Source organism: Oncorhynchus masou, chromosome 2 (genome assembly GCF_036934945.1).
Source record: "Oncorhynchus masou masou isolate Uvic2021 chromosome 2, UVic_Omas_1.1, whole genome shotgun sequence".
In the NCBI taxonomy this organism is placed as follows: domain Eukaryota; kingdom Metazoa; phylum Chordata; class Actinopteri; order Salmoniformes; family Salmonidae; genus Oncorhynchus; species Oncorhynchus masou.
This window is the reverse complement of record NC_088213.1, coordinates 14044198-14063602: the sequence shown is the minus strand read 5'-3', so window position 1 is coordinate 14063602 and position 19405 is coordinate 14044198. Positions and strand designations below refer to the sequence as shown.

At 45.1% G+C, this 19405-nt stretch overlaps 1 protein-coding gene across 1 annotated transcript in view; it reads left to right on the top strand.

Moving 5' to 3' along the window:
* The window catches only part of LOC135552585 (uncharacterized), a 19042-nt gene extending 1257 nt beyond the window's left edge, over window positions 1–17785 (top strand). The window contains 15 exon segments of the mRNA XM_064984296.1: window positions 1090–1212; window positions 1534–1651; window positions 2603–2694; window positions 5832–5983; window positions 8879–9038; window positions 9312–9444; window positions 10215–10348; window positions 11418–11465; window positions 11967–12075; window positions 12366–12535; window positions 12621–12725; window positions 12928–13429; window positions 13432–13698; window positions 13701–14732; window positions 14735–17785. Coding sequence (XP_064840368.1) covers window positions 1090–1212; window positions 1534–1651; window positions 2603–2694; window positions 5832–5983; window positions 8879–9038; window positions 9312–9444; window positions 10215–10348; window positions 11418–11465; window positions 11967–12075; window positions 12366–12535; window positions 12621–12725; window positions 12928–13429; window positions 13432–13698; window positions 13701–14732; window positions 14735–17688 — 6099 coding nt within the window. The 3' untranslated portion in view covers window positions 17689–17785.
* The last annotated feature ends 1620 nt before the right edge of the window (window positions 17786–19405 follow it).

Here is a 19405-nt window from a genome sequence, read left to right as displayed (position 1 = left end):
CTCTGTCTCCCCACCTTCTTTCTCTCTCTGTCTCTCCCTTTCTTTCTCTCTCTGTCTCCCCCTTCTTTCTCTCTCTGTCTCCCCCTTCTTTCTCTCTCTGTCTCCCCCCTTCTTTCTCTCTCTGTCTCCCCACCTTTCTCTCTCTGTTTCTCCCCCTTCTTCTCTTTCTCTCTCTGTCTCCCCCTTCTTCTTTGTCTCCCCCTCTCTGTCTCCCCCCTTCTTTCTCTCTTTCCCCCTTCTTTCTCTCTCTGTCTCCCCCTTCTTTCTCTCTCTCCCCTTCTTTCTCTCTCTCCCCACCTCTCTCTCCTCCTTCTTTCTCTCTCTGTCTCTGACCCCCCTTCTTTCTCTCTCTCTGTCTCCCCCTTCTCTTCTCTCTCTGTCTCCCCCTTCTTTCTCTCTCTGTCTCCCCCACCTTCTTTCTCTCTCTGTCTCCCCCTTCTTTCTCTCTCTGTCTCCCCCCTTCTTTCTCTCTCTGTCTCCCCCTTCTTTCTCTCTCTGTCTCCCCCTCTCTGTCCCCCACCTTCTTTCTCCTCTGTCTCCCCCCCTTCTTTCTCTCTCTGTCTCCCCCCCCTTCTTTCTCTCTCTGACTTCTTTCTCTCCCTCTTTCTTTCTCTCTCTGTCTCCCCCCTTCTTTCTCTCTCTGTCTCCCCCTTCTTTCTCTCTCTCTCCCCCACTTCTTTCTCTCTCTGACTCCCCCTTCTTTCTCTCTCTGTCTCCCCCTTCTTTCTCTCTCTGACTCCCCCACTTCTCTCCCCCCCCCTTCTTTCTCTCTCTGTCTCCCCCTTCTTTCTCTCTCTGACTCTGTCTCCCCACCTTCTTTCTCTCTCTGACTCCCCCACTTCTTTCTCTCTCTGACTCCCCCACTTCTTTCTCTCTCTGTCTCCCCCCTTCTTTCTCTCTCTGTCTCCCCCTTCTTTCTCTCTCTGACTCCCCCTTCTTTCTCTCTCTGTCTCCCCCCCTTCTTTCTCTCTCTGACTCCCCCACTTCTTTCTCTCTCTGTCTCCCCCCTTCTTTCTCTCTCTGTCTCCCCCCTTCTTTCTCTCTCTGTCTCCCCCTTCTTTCTCTCTCTGACTCCCCCTTCTTTCGTCTCTCGCAGCACAAGCCAAGCTGAAATCTGAGGAGGCCAGTAAATCGGAAGCCAAGTTCCTAAAGATAAAAGCCTGGTCAAAGTCTCGTATTCGACAGCTGGAGGACGAGCTGAGGAAAAGCCAGGTAAGAGATCCAGTTATATCTAGCAAACTAATTGTAACATTTTAAATAGGCGAGAAGAGTACATTTATAATCAGCAGCGTGATGATCAATGTTATAACTTTTCTGTAACAATTGTCTGTGAGAAGAGGGCAATTATTTTAGCAGAGTTTAATTCAGAGCTCCCATCTATTTAGACTTCTATGATTAGTATGCTCAGAGGGCACGTGTCTTTGGGAGAGCGAAAATGTTGCCCTGAATATGTCTTACACGTTTAGTCTCATTCAAGAACCAGACATGTTGCGCTGAGCTTCCCTTGACCTGTGAACTTTGACCCTCCTCCAGTCTGGTAGAGTGGGCCCTGACGTGACGTCCCTGCGTAGCCGCGTCACGGATCTGGAGGAGGAGCGGGAGGAGACGCTGTGGAAGCTGGAGCAGTACGACGAGATCAAGGCCAAGAACGGTGAGGAGAGTCTTCCACTATCATCAATCACCTGACTACACTTATCTGGACCATGGTGTAATGAACTTAACGTGCTAGCTAGTTTTGTAAGTGTTATCTTATTGTGGACTTCTCCTTGGTGTTACCATTTATAACTCTTTAAAAAATGATGTGTTAATTGGGTATTTAGTGAACGCCCCACCCCCTCTTTTGTCTAGCAACGCTAGGGGGGAAAAAAGCATTTCTTTAAATTCAAAGTGAAAAGGGTTTTCTTTTCTCTTTAACAAAAGGGTTTTCTACTGCAGATGTTCTCTAGATGTTCTCTGTACTGAAACTAATCTCTGTGTCGTCTGGTGAGGATTTACAAGAGGTTTGAAGACCATCTAAATGAGCAACGGCTCCCCATGTTTACAAGTGATCTGTTTCAGCCTTGTACATCTGTATGTTATTTTGGTCGCTTGTTCTATTTGATCTTTGTCAATGTACCTTCAGTGTGTTATTCAGAATCTGTTTACATTGTGTTCTGTCTCTAACATGTCCTCTGTCCTCCTGTAGATGTACTGGAGGAGGTTAACATTTCTGTCCTCATGTAGATGTGCTGGAGGTGGTTAACATGTCCTCTGACCTTATGTAGACGTTAACATGTCCTCTGTCCTCATGTAGATGTGCTGGAGGTGGTTAACATGTCCTCTGACCTTATGTAGACGTTAACATGTCCTCTGTCCTCCTGTAGATGTGCTGGAGGTGGTTAACATGTCCTCTGACCTTATGTAGATGTTAACATGTCCTCTGTCCTCATGTAGATGTGCTGGAGGTGGTTAACATGTCCTCTGACCTTATGTAGATGTTAACATGTCCTCTGTCCTCATGTAGATGTGCTGGAGGTGGTTAACATGTCCTCTGACCTTATGTAGATGTTAACATGTCCTCTGACCTTATGTAGATGTTAACATGTCCTCTGTCCTCCTGTAGATGTACTGGAGGCCAAGCTGGTGGTGTACGAGGAGCAGCAGAGGAAGATGGCCTCCGACCTGGAGCAGGTCACCAAGAGAGCCGCCTCTCAGGTCAGAGTTCAAACCCTACCAGACAGTACCCCAAACATGCACTGCAACGAGGAAGTACCACCTACATCCCGGCATGCAGTGCAGTAGTGGTGTCGAGTCATGATACTTGATACTCAATGTTGGGGAAACCAGTGAGGGTAGATGGGTTCATCTATGGATGCATACCTTGACTGTCACTCAAGGTTTCTGTTAACCAGACGGTTTTTGTCCCCCCAACTGGTAATTGAAGTGCGCTTTACATTCACCAATCAAGTGCGTAGGTAGGCAGGCTTCAGCATGTCCCACACCACTTTGCAATGAGCTGGAAGCAGTATGCATTTTGCAGATGTATACTTCATTGTTTGAAACCTGAATGTTTTGCTTCATATTGTGAGGCATGTCTTACCTTGCATCAAAGTAGCCTAAAGTATTTTATAAAGACTTCCATAGGCTTATGCCATTGAAACCAGCAGCCTGTTTCTCTCATGTTCTATTGGTTTTCAAATCAACTTTGTTTCATTGACCAGTTGCCAAACTTCAACCCTCATCATATTAGCAGCCCATGCTAGTTATTGCATCATTAGATCTCCCCTGCTAAATGTTTGTCTCTGTCTCATGAATCTGCTGTCTGGTGCGGTCCGTTAATTGCATTAGGGAACAAACATTCGCGTGTAGCCTACTGCCTTGTGCACATTGCTGCACTTATAATGTGAAGAAATGATAGTTTATCAACATTTCAAGCTAAATGTTCTGATCTGTTACATCATCCTCATTGCTTTTTAAAGTTTTTTTGATGTATCCTAGTCCTACTTGTTGTATGATTTTGGGATCTATCGTCCCACAACTGTCCCAGAGTCTGTTTGGAAAAGGCTATTTCTTTCTCACAAAGAAAGATAAGCTGAACAATAGAACAGGTCAACTTTTCTACTATGGGGGATAGTAGATTGTCATAGGCTAGTGATGTTGCTGTTGGTTTCTCCTTGTTGACTGAGGAACAGTAAATGTGGACAGTTATTCTAACATCTACAAAGTGCTCATCAGAATTCAGTAAGAAGGAGGATTCACGGCGTTGCATCCTCCAGTTGTATGTTCTGTTCAGATGTATTACCATAATCTAAATGGGATTTCTCAGCACCTTGGCTGGATGACGTAATCTGGCTACGCACCCAATACATATGGGATTTCTCAGCACCTTGGGTGGATGACGTAATCTGGTTACGCACCCAATACATATGGGATTTCTCAGCACCTTGGGTGGATGACGTAATCTGGTTACGCACCCAATACATATGGGATTTCTCAGCACCTTGGGTGGATGACGTAATCTGGCTACACACCCAATACATATGGGATTTCTCAGCACCTTGGGTGGATGACGTAATCTGGTTACGCACCCAATACATATGGGATTTCTCAGCACCTTGGGTGGATGACGTAATCAGGTTACGCACCCAATACATATGGGATTTCTCAGCACCTTGGGTGGATGGAATCAGGTTACGCAATACATATGGGATTTCTCAGCACCTTGGCTGGATGACGTAATCAGGTTACGCACCCAATACATATGGGATTTCTCAGCACCTTGGCTGGATGACGTAATCTGGTTACGCACCCAATACATATGGGATTTCTCAGCACCTTGAGTAGATGACGTAATCAGGTTACGCACCCAATACATATGGGATTTCTCAGCACCTTGGGTGGATGACGTAATCTGGCTACACACCCAATACATATGGGATTTCTCAGCACCTTGGGTGGATGACGTAATCTGGTTACGCACCCAATACATATGGGATTTCTCAGCACCTTGGGTGGATGACGTAATCTGGTTACGCACCCAATACATATGGGATTTCTCAGCACCTTGGCTGGATGACGTAATCTGGCTACGCACCCAATACATATGGGATTTCTCAGCACCTTGGCTGGATGACGTAATCTGGTTACGCACCCAATACATATGGGATTTCTCAGCACCTTGAGTGGATGACGTAATCAGGTTACGCACCCAATACATATGGGATTCTCAGCACCTTGGGTGGATGACGTAATCTGGCTACACACCCAATACATATGGGATTTCTCAGCACCTTGGGTGGATGACGTAATCTGGTTACGCACCCAATACATATGGGATTTCTCAGCACCTTGGGTGGATGACGTAATCTGGCTACACACCCAATACATATGGGATTTCTCAGCACCTTGGGTGGATGACGTAATCTGGTTACGCACCCAATACATATGGGATTTCTCAGCACCTTGGGTGGATGACGTAATCAGGTTACGCACCCAATACATATGGGATTTCTCAGCACCTTGGCTGGATGACGTAATCAGGTTACGCACCCAATACATATGGGATTTCTCAGCACCTTGGCTGGATGACGTAATCTGGTTACGCACCCAATACATATGGGATTTCTCAGCACCTTGGCTGGATGACGTAATCTGGTTACGCACCCAATACATATGGGATTTCTCAGCACCTTGGCTGGATGACGTAATCTGGTTACGCACCCAATACATATGGGATTTCTCAGCACCTTGAGTGGATGACGTAATCAGGTTACGCACCCAATACATATGGGATTTCTCAGCACCTTGGGTGGATGACGTAATCAGGTTACGCACCCAATACATATGGGATTTCTCAGCACCTTGGGTGGATGACGTAATCAGGTTACGCACCCAATACATATGGGATTTCTCAGCACCTTGGGTGGATGACGTAATCAGGTTACGCACCCAATACATATGGGATTTCTCAGCACCTTGGGTGGATGACGTAATCAGGTTACGCACCCAATACATATGGGATTTCTCAGCACCTTGGGTGGATGACGTAATCAGGTTACGCACCCAATACATATGGGTCCAGTACATTTCAAAATGATCTGGTAAATGCAAATGCTGCAGTTTCCTCACAGAAACCCTGCTGGCACCGTACACCAAACACATCTGACACATCTATCCTATTGACCACTTCCCTGATGGAAAGACACTTGTTCTCAGATGAAATCAAACACCACATTCTCCCATGTTGAGTAAATCCCTGGATGAGAATAAATGTCTTATCTCTGGACCCAATACTTCTCCACCCCCAAACCAATATCCTGCTTCCCATGTCTTTCTGATCCTACACACACTAGGCCAGCGAGTCAGGTAGCGCCGACGACGCCCAGAGCCAGGTGCTGGACTGGCAGGAGATGGTGTCGGAGGCGGTGACAGCCAGGGACCGTGCCCGCGAGGAAAAGGCTACCATGGCCCTGCGCATGAGCCACATGGAGGAGGAGAGAGAGGGTAAGGGCCCTGCCACCACTGGTGGGTGATCCACACACACACAGGGCGCACTGGCACTACCACACACCACAGGGCGCACTGCACTGGCACTACCACACACCACAGGGCACTACCACACACCACAGGGCGCACTGGCACTACCACACACCACAGGGCGCACTGGCACTACCACACACCACAGGGCGCACTGGCACTACCACACACCACAGACACTAACTAAACCTCAGACCGAAATGCAACAGTCATATCACCCAGAAGCCGCTAACCCGCCTCCCTCGACAACACAGAACACAGCTACCACTCCGTCCAAACCTTTTGTTATATACTGTCAAACAGCATACATCTTTTACCCAAGGAAACAGGGAGGAAGGAAGGTGGGAGGGACTTGTAGAGAAGTTATCTGTTACAGTTCAATGTCTTCTGTTGTTGTTTGAGAGCCCCTCACTGTACGACTGAGCATGTTTATTTTTTGTTTCATTTTTTTCCCTCCAACCATCCGTCCCCGGCGAGCTTTTCGTTCTGGCTCTGCGCCCCCCCCAACCGCTACCCCATGTCCTCCCCCCCTCCTCCTCCACTCCCTGCTCCTGGGATGGGGGCAGCCAACAAGAACCTGTTTCCCATCAGTTTTGTGCATGCAGGCCCATCCCCCTCAGCAAAAGCCTGTGCCCACTGTACTGTCCTCAGTTTCCCAGGATCCTTTTCACCTCCTCCGGGTAAACTGGAGGCAGTACAGTGGAGGCCTGTGCTTTCTATTAGTCCCTCTTCCTCCATGTAGTGTTTCTTTCTTTCAGTATCTCCCTCTCTTTGAAGTTTCCTTTTGAAGTTTCCTTCCCTCCCACTTTCCCCTCCCTCTCTCCTTCCTTCCGTCTCTCCCTCCCCCAACTTTCCCTGACACTTTTGGACTCCGTTGACTTCATAATGACACTGTCCTTGAACTGATCTGCAAAACATATTAACACAACAAAATGACAATGCTTCAATGGTGGTGGGAAGGCTAACGCTAACACTGGAATTAGGACTAACTGAGGGCGGAGCTTGTATGGAAGAAATAAATAAACCAATGATCTTCTTTATAAAAAAGAAAGAAACCAATGTTTATAAAGAATTAATAAACCAATCAAAAGAGCCCTAGAAGACTCTCCTCTAATAGAATTGTGAAATATCCTTATTGTTTCATTTATAGAAAAATTAGGCAATATCTAAACCACTAATAACACTAAAGTGAAAATTCTAGGCTAGAGTTGTGATGTCATTGTGAGCATAGTTACTTGACAGATGATGTGGAGTGGAATTATATAATATACTGACATCATAGCTTGAGTTTTATGTCTTCTAACACACACACACACGCGCGCACACACTGCAAGTGGTGCTGTTTTTCAACACTTTTGTCCTCTCCAATCATCTATCCATCTTTACTAACACTTGCTAACCTCATTGTTGTCATTTGCCTGTGTAACGCTGCCACCCTTGCTGCTTTTAGTTGCTGAAGTAGCTAACTGTTGCAATATCTGATTGGTGCATTCCTACTCAAACTTGGTTTCTGGAGCTCATCTTTAACATCTAAACAACAACTGACTGTCAATGAAATATTGTCATGTCCATTCAATGATTGCTCATCACTTAATAAATTATATGGAGTCAATTCCATAAGTTCATTCTGTTAAAGGAGATTCCTTGGAATTCAAGAGTCTAAAGAGTTCTCATTGAAAATAAATGACTTTTTTATTTTATTCGCTTGGCTACATTGACCACTTTGCACTACCACATCTGCAATCCTCACCCAATGAAACCCTTCTCGCTGTCACCCAATGAAACCCAATGAAACCCTTTTCGCTGTCACCCAGTGAAACCCTTCTCTCTGTCACCCAGTGAAACGCTTCTCTCTGTCACCCAATGAAACCCTTCTCTCTGTCACCCAGTGAAACCCTTCTCTCTGTCACCCAGTGAAACCCTTCTCTCTGTCACCCAGTGAAACCCTTCTCTCTGTCACCCAATGAAACCCTTCTCTCTGTCACCCAATGAAACCCCTTTCTCTGTCACTCTTTGCTTTTAGCTAGTCCTCCCCCACCCCTCCCACATCTACCTGATATCACAAAACCGATGGGAATGAGTTTTGTGCAAATTGTTGGCCCTGATTGATCACTTTGACATAAATGTGATTGCTACCCCTTCCCCTTGATGGTCCAATCACTGACTAGTGACCACTGATAATTAAAAATGTAGTGACCACTGATCACAGTCCAATCACAATGTGGGCAGCTTTCAGTCGAATGGATGTGACCTCCCTGCTTCCAGTATGCCAAATCACCATTGAAAATGTTGTTGCAGTACAGTCTCCTTGAGCCGTAAAGACATTGCAGCCGCCCTCCTTCCATCCTCCTCGTGTTTGGTTGCAGCCTGTCCTGTCCCCTCCCTATTAGTTGTGCATGGCTTTGACCAGAAACTCTGCTTTTAGGAAAGTCTACACAGCCACGCAATCCACACACACACACACACACACACACACACACACACACACACACACACGTATGTAAAGAACACACGCTCATAGAAGTCTGGAATGCTCTCGTTCTCTCCTCTCTGGAGTGAGTCTGCACGTCTCCTTGTGTGCAATGCTGCTGTTGTGTGTTCATCCATTGGGTGAGCGTACCTTTTGCAGTCTTTCCCACTTGTCTTTCACCCTCTCTCACTCGTCTCTCCTTATCCATTATCTCTGTCTCACTCCCTGTATCATCTGTCTTTCTTAAACCATCCTCTATCTCTCCATCTCCATCTCTCCATCTCCATCTCTCTACCTCCATCTCTCTTCCCCCTCCTGTAATGCATCTCTGGGGTTCAACTCTGTAACCCAAAACCTCCCCCTCATCGCTCCCTCCCTCCCCTGTGGCACAAAACTGATTGAGGATGACTGGTTCTTTCCCGGCTGCTCCGATCCAGTGCTGGCCAGCCGGCAGCAGGAGTTGGAGGAGGAGCTGGTGCAGGCCCGGGGTCTCACAGGGCTACATAGGGGCGGCAAGAAAATGGGAGGCACCGCCCACCAACACAGCCTGCAGGTACGGAGTAAAAGGGAGAGGGAGAATGAATGATGGAGGGGAGGTGAGTTCAGAGCTGGGAAGGAATAAGACAGCAATAATAATAACTCTGAGAGTGTGGTCACATGGTCACGGCCAGCAAGGATACCTGTAGATGATCAGTATAACAAGGGAGATGAAATGTTACTGTAGTTCTGTCTGACGTTAGATTGGTACGCTGTCCTCTAACATCCCAGACAAAATGTACTTCAGTCACTAGACTAAAATGAGTATTGTCACCCCACCCCCACGCAGGAGGACTTTGAGTTTGATGGCAAGCAGGCGTTCCACCAGGACCCACACAGTGGCGGATCTGAGAGCACCACCCCGATGGAGGAGGGGGAGAACATGGGAGGTTGGTGGCCTGAGTACACTTCCCCCAACACAGGTGTGAGACCCACTAGACAGTTTACGCTGGCATGCACGTTGTCGCTTTTTGTGCATTTGTCACCCAGCCACCACCATTTTGGGAGCTTGAGATGTTGTAGTCATTTGGGTTGTTTTTTTGTCATTCTGTCAACGTAGGCCTAACACTCCTCTGCCGTTTTGGGGGTTTTACATGTGGGTGTTTGTTCTCCCTCCAGTCTAACACATTCAACCCCAGAGTGGATACATTCCCTAAGGTTGACTCATCTGTGGGCTTTTGTGTTCTCATCACAAGTTGAGGTGGTTATTATTTGAACATGTGCATGCTGGTTGAACTGGCTAGTATTTGGCTCGCTACGATGTTGGTCCATGGCGAATGCATTGAACTCTTGTCAGTTCATATGAATTTAGGTGGAGAGTTTCCCCGTCTGTGGTAAGTGTTTGGCATGCCCTGTCTGTTCTTCTTTTCCCTCTTATCTCTCCTTGTGTTTGACACATTCACTGTGTTGAAAGGTTCATGGTTTTTAATGGGACAAAAAATATAAATCAATGTCCAAAAACCGGTGACCTTGCATGGGGCAAGTAGCAGGCCAACTATCATAAACATTGTAGTCCATCACAACAATATGTTTGCATGGAAATGTTTCAGTTGTGACTGTATAAAGGGCTGTTTCTATGATTACAATTTGCATCCATTGTCGCTAACTATTGTCGATCATGATAGATAACTACCAGATTTCTCAACCATTGAGTTGATTTTTCTCTTTCTTGTCTATGCGACTGCCCTTGCAGGTGGCCTGCGGTCGGTAGTGGAGGAGTTGGAGCTGGAGAGGAACCAGCTGCAGGAACAGATCCTAGGACTGGAGGACCGCTGTCAGGACCTTGAGGACCGGCTGCAGCTGCAGGCTCGCATCGAGTCCCTACAGGTAAACTCTCACGTCTCACAGACCTGGTTGGACACTGATATCTCACGCCTTGTAGAGCTATCAGAACCACATGCACCTTGCAGAATGCCACACTGTACCAAGATAGCCTCCATAAAGACACTTAAAGCAGGGGTTCCTAAACTTTTTCACTCAGGCCCCCGTTCCAGCATTGGGGGAACATCCCACGTCTGTTTCCATTGGCACAAGCACTGTTCATGACACAAACAGCTCATACATTTTGCAGGTTTAAAGCTTATTTCCTGAAATTCTACACATTCGGTCATGGGTTGTAGAGAAAATGTTGCAATTTTAAAGCTAATTTACTTGCAGTTATATACATTCTGCCATGTCTAATGTGTATTCATGTAATATTTGAGTGACTCGAACATTACTACAAAATCTGTGCTAAAACGCCTAGCAAAAAAAAGTTAGCTGACATTTGCTAGTTGATCTGGACATTTCTGACAAGTTATAAATAGATCTCTAAGGTATACAATGACCGACATGACAAGAGGAATTACTGATAATTTACTACCCAATTCGAAATGTCCCCTTGTCCATTCTATAATTACAACTTTCAAGAGTAAGTTGATAGCCGGACTGAGTTCCCTAAAAATAATATATAAAAATAAAAAAATGTTGGGGGGGGGGGAACCCCACAGTTTAGGAACCCCACTGTTTAGGAACCACTGACTTAAGGGACCTTTCGTTCTCCTCTCTCACACTTCCATACCACTCCCCATAGATTACCCTCTTATACCCTCCTATACCTCCTGGTCTGTTAATAAAAAGAAGCACATAACTGACTTTTGGGTTTACTTACCTGTAAACTGGGGTTTACTTACCTGTGCCAGTTCCTGAGGTAGTGGAAATCTAACCCAGTATATTGTAACTTTGTCAGCTGCTCCCATTATCAACATTTTGCATCTTATAAGTTCTCCTTTGTGTTTGGGAGTTTGTTTTGTCTTTGCTTTTGGATTGACTTTTTACTGAATTAATTTGTACTATTCAGTTCATTGCATGTTTCCTCCCGAGGACGAGGATTTTGTAACAGACCCCTCTAACACAGGTGACGTTTGATGTAGATGAAGAAAGGCGTCCATTTTGTGTTTCCCAGGTGTGTTAGTGTTTGTGTGCGCTAGAGAGAGCACCTCCGGCGGTGAAGGCTCATCCTTTGGCTTGTTTGTTTTGGCTTGTTTGTTCTGTGTTCACGGCTTGCGATCAGTCTTCTAATAAGTGAGTGCTATGTTGAGCATATTTTGGCCACAAATTAACTCGGTGTGGAGAACAAACTCACTTGGTTGGTTAATTCTTCAACCATCATATAATGAGCATACAAAAGTATATAACAATTCTAATCATGCCAAGTTCAAAGCATTTTTTTTACCCTAAGAAAAGCAAAATAGATCATAGAAAAGATACTAAGCCAAAATGTCCTGAAAGCTGAAATGTTCCTTTTATGCTGTGTTGTTTGGACTAACCCTAACACTGTACATAGAAGAAAGAGAGTAGTATTTTGGGTCAATATGTGTGCAGTGAGATGGAGTGAGCTTCCTACCGGCTTTACTCTGAGCTTTTCTCCAAACCATGTTCCAAACCTTCCCTCTCCTCCCCACAGAACGAGTCCGAGAGACTACAGGGTCAGCTGGCCAGCCTTCGGAGCCAGCAGAGCAGGGATGCAGAGAAACACCATCTCCTGGTCACCAGCCTCAACGAGCAGCTCAAAGGTAACCCCACACAATTCAAAAAAGGTCACAGGTCACACACATAACTGGTAAACTGGTTCATTTCTCAAATTTGTATCCAGTGCCAGTTAATCATTTAAGGGAAAAGGAATGTAAGGTTTTTGTACTGAAAGGTTTGGCTCCATGCATCTAACTGCAGTCATATGATCATGTATGTTTGTGCACTGATGATGATCATGTGTTTGTGCTATTTTGCATTGGAGAATGTAAGATTATCACCATGTCTTCATTTGTAACCTTTAAAACATCTCCTTTCTCTTTGATGCCTTTTAGACTGAGTGACACCCAAGAGTGTCTCGAAACCTCACTTATAGAGAAGGAGAACACATTAGTCAAGACCTCTGAGAAACTGGAGCTCATCGACAGCCTCCGAGATTCTTTAATGGAAAAGGAGGCGCAGCACAAAGAGGTCGCCGACAAGCTGCTTCAATCTGAGAACAATGTAAGTACAGTAGCCTGTTTTTGCGATCAATTAATAGTCAAATCTGTTTTATAGTAAGTCATGACACCTTCTTTTCTTCTTTTAGCTCACTGAAGTCTCCACAAAATGCAGTACCTTTGTAAAACAGTGTTCAGAACTGAAGACATCGGTTGCAGATCTCACACATAAGCTGAGTGTGCTTAAAGATAAGGTAAGGTTTTCGGGATATGACTACCATGGCTTAATTACTGTGATGAAGTTTTTGCATATAAGAAACCTGAAGGCATGTTTATCTCAGATTTAATATTTAGGCGAACTATTACCTTCACACTCATTAAATGGCAGTGATATTGACAGTACTTTAGGAGATTTCTTCCTCAAGTAACATATTTGTATTTTTTCCAAACCCATAGACACAGAAACAAGAGGCCACAATAAAGACTCTTCAAAATGACCTGGATCAGACAAACGATGAACTGGACAAGTTGAACACCACCCATCTGGAAGAAAGGTCTCAGCTGATCCACAACCTTCAAAGCTGTGAACGGGAGATTGATAACCTCAGAGATGTCCTCTCAGACAAGGACAAGGAGATCTTAGCCCTCTCGGGCAACATGGCGGAGTACGCAGAGCAGATCATGGTGCTGAAGCAGGAGATCCAGCACAAGGAGGAGGACCTGGTTCGCATCGAGACCGCCCTCACTAAATCGGAGCGGGAGGCAGAGATCATCAAAGACTCTCAGAACTCGGACCAGCAGGCTCTGTACACCAGGACGGCAGAGCTGGTGGAACAGCTGAAGGATGCAGAGAATGAGCTGATCAAGGCCAAAGAGGAGAAGGAGTCGAGGACAGTAGAGGTGGAGGAGCTGAGGAAGCAAGTGGAAGAGGACAAGCGGACCATCCTGGAACTTCGAGGGAGATCCAGCAGCACAACGTGGGCCATCGTAATCATCTCTTGGAGTGCGAAACTCAGATCTCTTCACTGAAGGAGCATGTGACTGTTGCTTCCCAGAAACTACAGGAGTCTGAGGGTCTTATCTCTCAGTTGCGGGAAGCAAGTACATCCAGCAAGACACTGAAAGACCAGCTCCAGGACAAGGAGCAGACGTATGAGAAAGAACTCAAATCGGTCAAGGAGGAACGGAACAAGCTTAACGCAGAGGTGTCCAAACACAATGATGACCTTAGACCCTGTCCAACCAGCTAGAGAAGCAGACAGAGTGTCAGGTACAGTTGAAAAAAGAGATGCAAGAAAAACTGGAGACAATATCCTCTCTTGAGGAAAAACTCAGGGCCATCCAGGAAGAGGCTGAAGTAGAGCAACAGAAATTTAACACAGAACTGCAAGTCAGAGATTCTGAAAAGGAGAAGTTGGCGAAAGACCTGCAGGTTAAATTGGAAAATATCTCAAATATGAAGAAGCTCTTGAAAAACATGAAGACTGAAAAACAACAACTGCAAGCTGACCTGAAGGAGAAGGCAGATGAACTTAAGTCTCAAAAGCAGCTTGTAGATGAGCTTAATAAAAAATCTACGGCAGCTCTTGAACTTAACAGCAGTTTGAACTCTCAAAAGAATGGCCTCACAGAGGAGAATCAGAGGTTGCAACAGGATGTAGCTGGAAAGCAGAAATCCATTTCAGAGATGACAGATGAAAGGGATTCTCTGAGAAACAAAGTCTCTGACTTTGAAACACAGCATTCAGAAAACAGAAAAGTCATTGAAGGGCTTCTGAAAGACAGGGAGGAGCTGAGTGTTAGAGCCAATGAACTGAACAGGGTCCTGGAGCAAAATAAACAGTCCATTTCCGAGAGTCTATTTGAGAAAACAAATGAATGTAGTCTTCTAACTAAAACACTCAGGGAAAGGGAGGAGACAGTTGCCCGTTTACAGGTGCAAATTGACAGTTTGAACACTCAAGTGGAGCAGTTCCATCACAACATTGCTGAAAAAGACAAGTTTGTCACTGATCAAAACTCACAAGTAGAGGCACAGCAGAGCCAGCTGTCGCAACTCCAGGAAACAATGTATTTACTGCAGGAGCAGGAGACTGCCCTGAAAACTGGGCTCATGGAGAAAAACACCGTATTGCAGCAGAAATCAGATGAGTGTAGCTCTTTACAGAATAAACTTGGGCAGCAGAAAAAGCTTCTATCCAAGCTACAGGGTGAGACTAAATCACTTAAAGGACAATGCTCACAACTGACCCAGTGTCTGGAAGAAAAGAAGAGACCTTCAGACAAATGACGCAGGACTGTGAAAACCACAAAGCCGAGCTTAACAAGAGGAATGAGTCATTGAAGTCACTAAGCAGTCAGCTTGGTGTCATGAACGAGAGCAGTGCGAAGTTGGAGTCTGAAAATACAGAGCTGAAAACTACTCTGGAGAACCACGGAGCAGAAAACAACAAGCTGAGGGATGAGATGGAACAGAGGCAAGCTGAGGTGGTTGGCCTCCACAGTCACATCCAGGCACTGAGTGAGCAAAACCAACAACTCCGAGCTGCTTATGAGATCAGAGATAAGGAACTTGCCCAGCAAATGCACGTTGCATCTGAGCTTGATAGAAGGGTAAATGTGACTCTTGAGCAGAACACAAACCTGTGCTCACAACTGAACAGTCTGACAGAGGAGAAGCAGACACTGCAACAGGAATTAGCTGTACAGTCAGAGTCCATTTCTGAATTAAGCAAGGAGAAGAACTTACTTCAAGATAAACTTTCCAATTTTGAAATGCAACATTCAGAAAACTGCAAAATGATTGAAGGGCTACTGAAAGACAAAAATGAGCTCAGTGTAGCAGTAGAGGAACTCAACAACGTCCTCGAGCAAAACAAACAGACCGTTTCAGAGAGTTTGCTGGACAAAACAAATAAATGTACTAATCTCACCAAATTGCTTAGAGGGAGTGAAGAGGCACTTGCACATTCACAAGACCAAGTTGACAGCTTGAACACCCAACTTGATCAACTGAACAACAACATAACCGAAAAAGAGAAGACTATCAAAAATCAAAACTCACAATTAGAGGCCCAGCAGAGAGAGTTGTCGCAACTCCAGGAGACATTGGCTTTATTACAGGAGCAGGGGACCACACTGAAATCTGGGCTATCAGAGAAAGACACCATGTTGCAGCAGAAAGCAGAGGAGTGGAGCTCTTTACAGAATAAACTTAATCAACTGCAGGGCGAGACTAAATCACTTGAAGGGCAATGCTCACAACTGACTCAGCATCTGGAAGAAAAAGAAGAGACCTTCAGACAAATGACACAGGACTGTGAAAACCACAAAGACGAGCTGAACCAGAGGAACGAGTCATTAAAGTCACTAAGCAGTCAGCTTGGTGTCATAAACGAGAGCCGTGCGAAGTTGGAGTCTGAAAATGCAGAGCTGAAGACCACTCTGGAGAACCACTCAGCAGAAAACAAGAAGCTAAGGGAAGAGATGGAACAGAGGCAAACTGAGATATTAGATCTTAGGGACAACATCCAAGCATTGAATGAACAGAATGTCAGACTAAAAACCGAACTCAAAAACTCTTTCACAGAGGCATCCAAGAAACTTGAAGAGATTTCAGTTCTCAAGGCAGAGATTTCTAACAGGGACAGTTATGTGTCTAATTTAACAAAGCAACTGACAGCAGCCTGCTCGGACAGGGATAGCTTAGGTTTGAATTTGCAGCAGAGAGGTGAGTCCCTAAAACAGCAGGAAATGTTTATTAAGCAGTTACAAACTAAGTCAGTAGAGGGTGAGGGTCAGATGAGCCAGGCCATCACTGAGCTGCAGACACAAGCTCAGAGTCTTCAGAAAAGCCTTCAAGACAAAGATGTTTCGCTGCATGAGGCGGAGAAACGGCTGAGTCTGCTCAGAGAGAAGTTTACCTTAGAATCTGAGGATTTCAAAACCCAGCTGAATTCAAGTGCGGAAACAATGAAACAGCTTCAGGGTGATCTGCGTAATGCGGTGGAACAGAGTAATCAGCTCAGTGGGAGGCTTGAAGAACAAGAGGCACAGCTTAAGCAGAAAGTTGATGATTATGTGAGTTTAAGGACATATGTTTCAGAGCTGGAGGATTCCACCACACAGCTCAGAGGTCAAGTTGACAGCCTGACCTCTGAGTCATCCCTGTTAAAAGAGACCCTGAAAGAGAAAGTCAAGTTCATCCTTGAGGCCCAAAGCACCTCCTCAGCTGTTAGCGAAAGCCTAAATTCAAAACTCAAAACCAAAGATACAGAATGTGAGCGCTTAAAAGAGCAGGTTTCGTACCTCCAAGAGTCCGTTTTAAAGCTCAATACCAAAGAGGCAGAATGTGAGTGCTTAAAAGAGCAGCTTTCACATCTCCAAGAGTCTGTTTCAAAGCTCAATAGTAGCCTCAGTGCCCAGTCCTCTGAAGTGGCACAACTTCAACAAGCCTTAGAGGAAAGAGAGACTGCCGTTATGGACCAGTCAAAGGCCCTTCAGGAGCTGCAGAGAAGGGCAGATGAAGCAGCCCTCTTCAAAACCCAGTTCATGGAGAGCACAGAGTTGGTGTCACAACTGCAGGATCAGATTCAGGAACTCTCCACTAAGTCTGCAAGCCTCAGCCAGTCGGCCGAGGAGAACCAAAGTGCCTTTGTAAATCTTCAGGAGAAGTATGCTACTCATTTAGAGGAGCTCCAGGAAGCTCGGACGATGCTTTCTCAAAGGGCCGAGGAGATGTCCAGTCTTAACAAGTCCCTCAGTGAAAGCAACAGCACAGTTCAGGCAGCAGAATGCACCATAGAGGTGCTGAGGAATGAGTCTTCCTTGCTACGTCAAGACCTTCGGCAAATCCAAACACTGAATGTCGACCTTTCAAAACAAAAGGAAGACGCCCTTGCTACCCATCAAAGGAGCACCTCAACATTCACTGTCGAAATTGAGAGACTAAAATCTCAGTATTTGCATGTGGCTGCTCAGGTAAACGCACTGACAGAAAATCTTGAGCAGAGAGAGATGTCTCTTCATGCCATTAACAGTCAGTACACAGCCCAGGTGAAACAGGCAGAGCAAGTAGTGTCAGAAATGCAGAAACTAGAAGAGCAAAATAAGAAGCTAAGAGAGGAGATAGCTCTGTCAAAGCAAGAAAATCAACAGCGGCTGGATGCAGCAATCAGTGAAAAGAACGTCTGCAGCAAGAAGTTCAGAAACTCATAATTGAGAGAGATGAACACGGCAAGAGCTACAGCAGCCAGATACAAACAATGCAGGAGCAGTTGTATCTCCAAAAGCAGCAGCAATCCAGCAGCATGAATGAAGTCATGGAGAAAATGGTGGCTGAGAAGGAAAGACTACAGGTTGAGGTTAGTGTCAAAGGTGAAGAAATCACCGGATTGAAATCAGACATTCAAAAGATAGGGCAAACTCTTCAGGACTCTGAGAAGGAGTGGCTATCGGTCCTGGATAGAGAGAAGCAGGATAAATATCTCATTGCGGAGCAGTTGAAAAGTGTTGAAAATGAAATTAAGTCAAAAGATTTTAAAGTTCAAGCATTGAAACAAGACCTAGATAGTTTGCATGAAAAGTTGGCAGAGGCAGCAACGGCAATTAGACAGGGTTCAGATCTGCTTAAAGCGAAAGAGGTAGAGGCATCCACATCCAGGGTTCAGACTGAAAACATCTTAGTATCTGTTAAGGAAAAAGAGGAGCATAATATTGAATTGAGGCAGGCTCTTCAAGATATGGAAAGTGAGTTAAGACAATTAGAGGTCAGCAAAGAGTGTTCTGACAAAGATTTGTCTGTATTGTCACTAACCATGTCTGATAGATTAGTTGCTTTAGAGGAGGAAAATGTCTCCCTACAGACTATGCTCAAACAGTTGAGAGAAAGACATCAGTGTGAGGTAGATTCTTTGAGGGGTGAATTAAATGAAGTTTCGGAATTGTTGAAACGGACAGAGTGTACCCTTAACGATAAAGAAATGTGCTATCAAGGTAAGAATCAACAGAATGTTTTATTTCAAGAAAATATACAGCACCTTCATGCACAGCTCCAAACTGAGACTGAAAATCTGAGAGAGGCAGGTATTAAACAGACAGCTCTACTTAGTGACATCCAAACGAAAGATGAGAAGGTCAGCTGCATGACCATCCAAATAAGTCACCAGAAGGAATTGCTAGCAGGTCTCAGTCAACAGTTGATGGAGAAAGATGCTTCAGTAGCACAGGTAATTGAATCCGCCTCAAACGAAAGAATGAAATACGCAGAGGAAAATAGTAATTTCCTCTCGCAGCTGGAAAGCTTGGAAAATGCACAAAGTAGCTCTATGAAACAGCTTGAACATATGTTCTTGCAACTAGAAGAGAGCAAAGCTCATCTGTCACGCTCTCAAAGTGAACTTGAGACCAAGGATTTGGAGAATGGAGATTTGGTTAAGGAAAAGGATCATCTCAACACTCAGCTCACTAAGTTAACCAAAGAAAAAGAGATCATGAAAAAGAAGCTCCAAGCTGCTCTGGTTGTAAGGAAAGAACTATTGAAGAAGCTAGAGGAGCATGAACATCAACTAGAGCAGAATGTGAATAAAGGAATTGAGATTTCAGGCTTACAGGATAGGTTGCAAGAACTCACTTTACAAGCTCAAGCTACTACAAAAGAGCATGAAGACATTGTTGCAGATGTTAAACGGCAAGTTAATCAGAAAGAGGGTGAACTCCTAGAACTGGCCAAGGTCTTAACAGTGCGAGACAGTCTTGTAGAACATTTTGAAATAAATATGCAAACTTTGCAAGCCAAACTAGATGAACAAGAAGCAAGTTTGACAACAGCTCTGCATAATCTCAATGAAAAGAGCATCATCGTTGATCAACTTAATTCCATCATCTCTGAGAAAGACGAGGCTTTTGAACAGGAGAGAAGTGGTATGATGCTGAG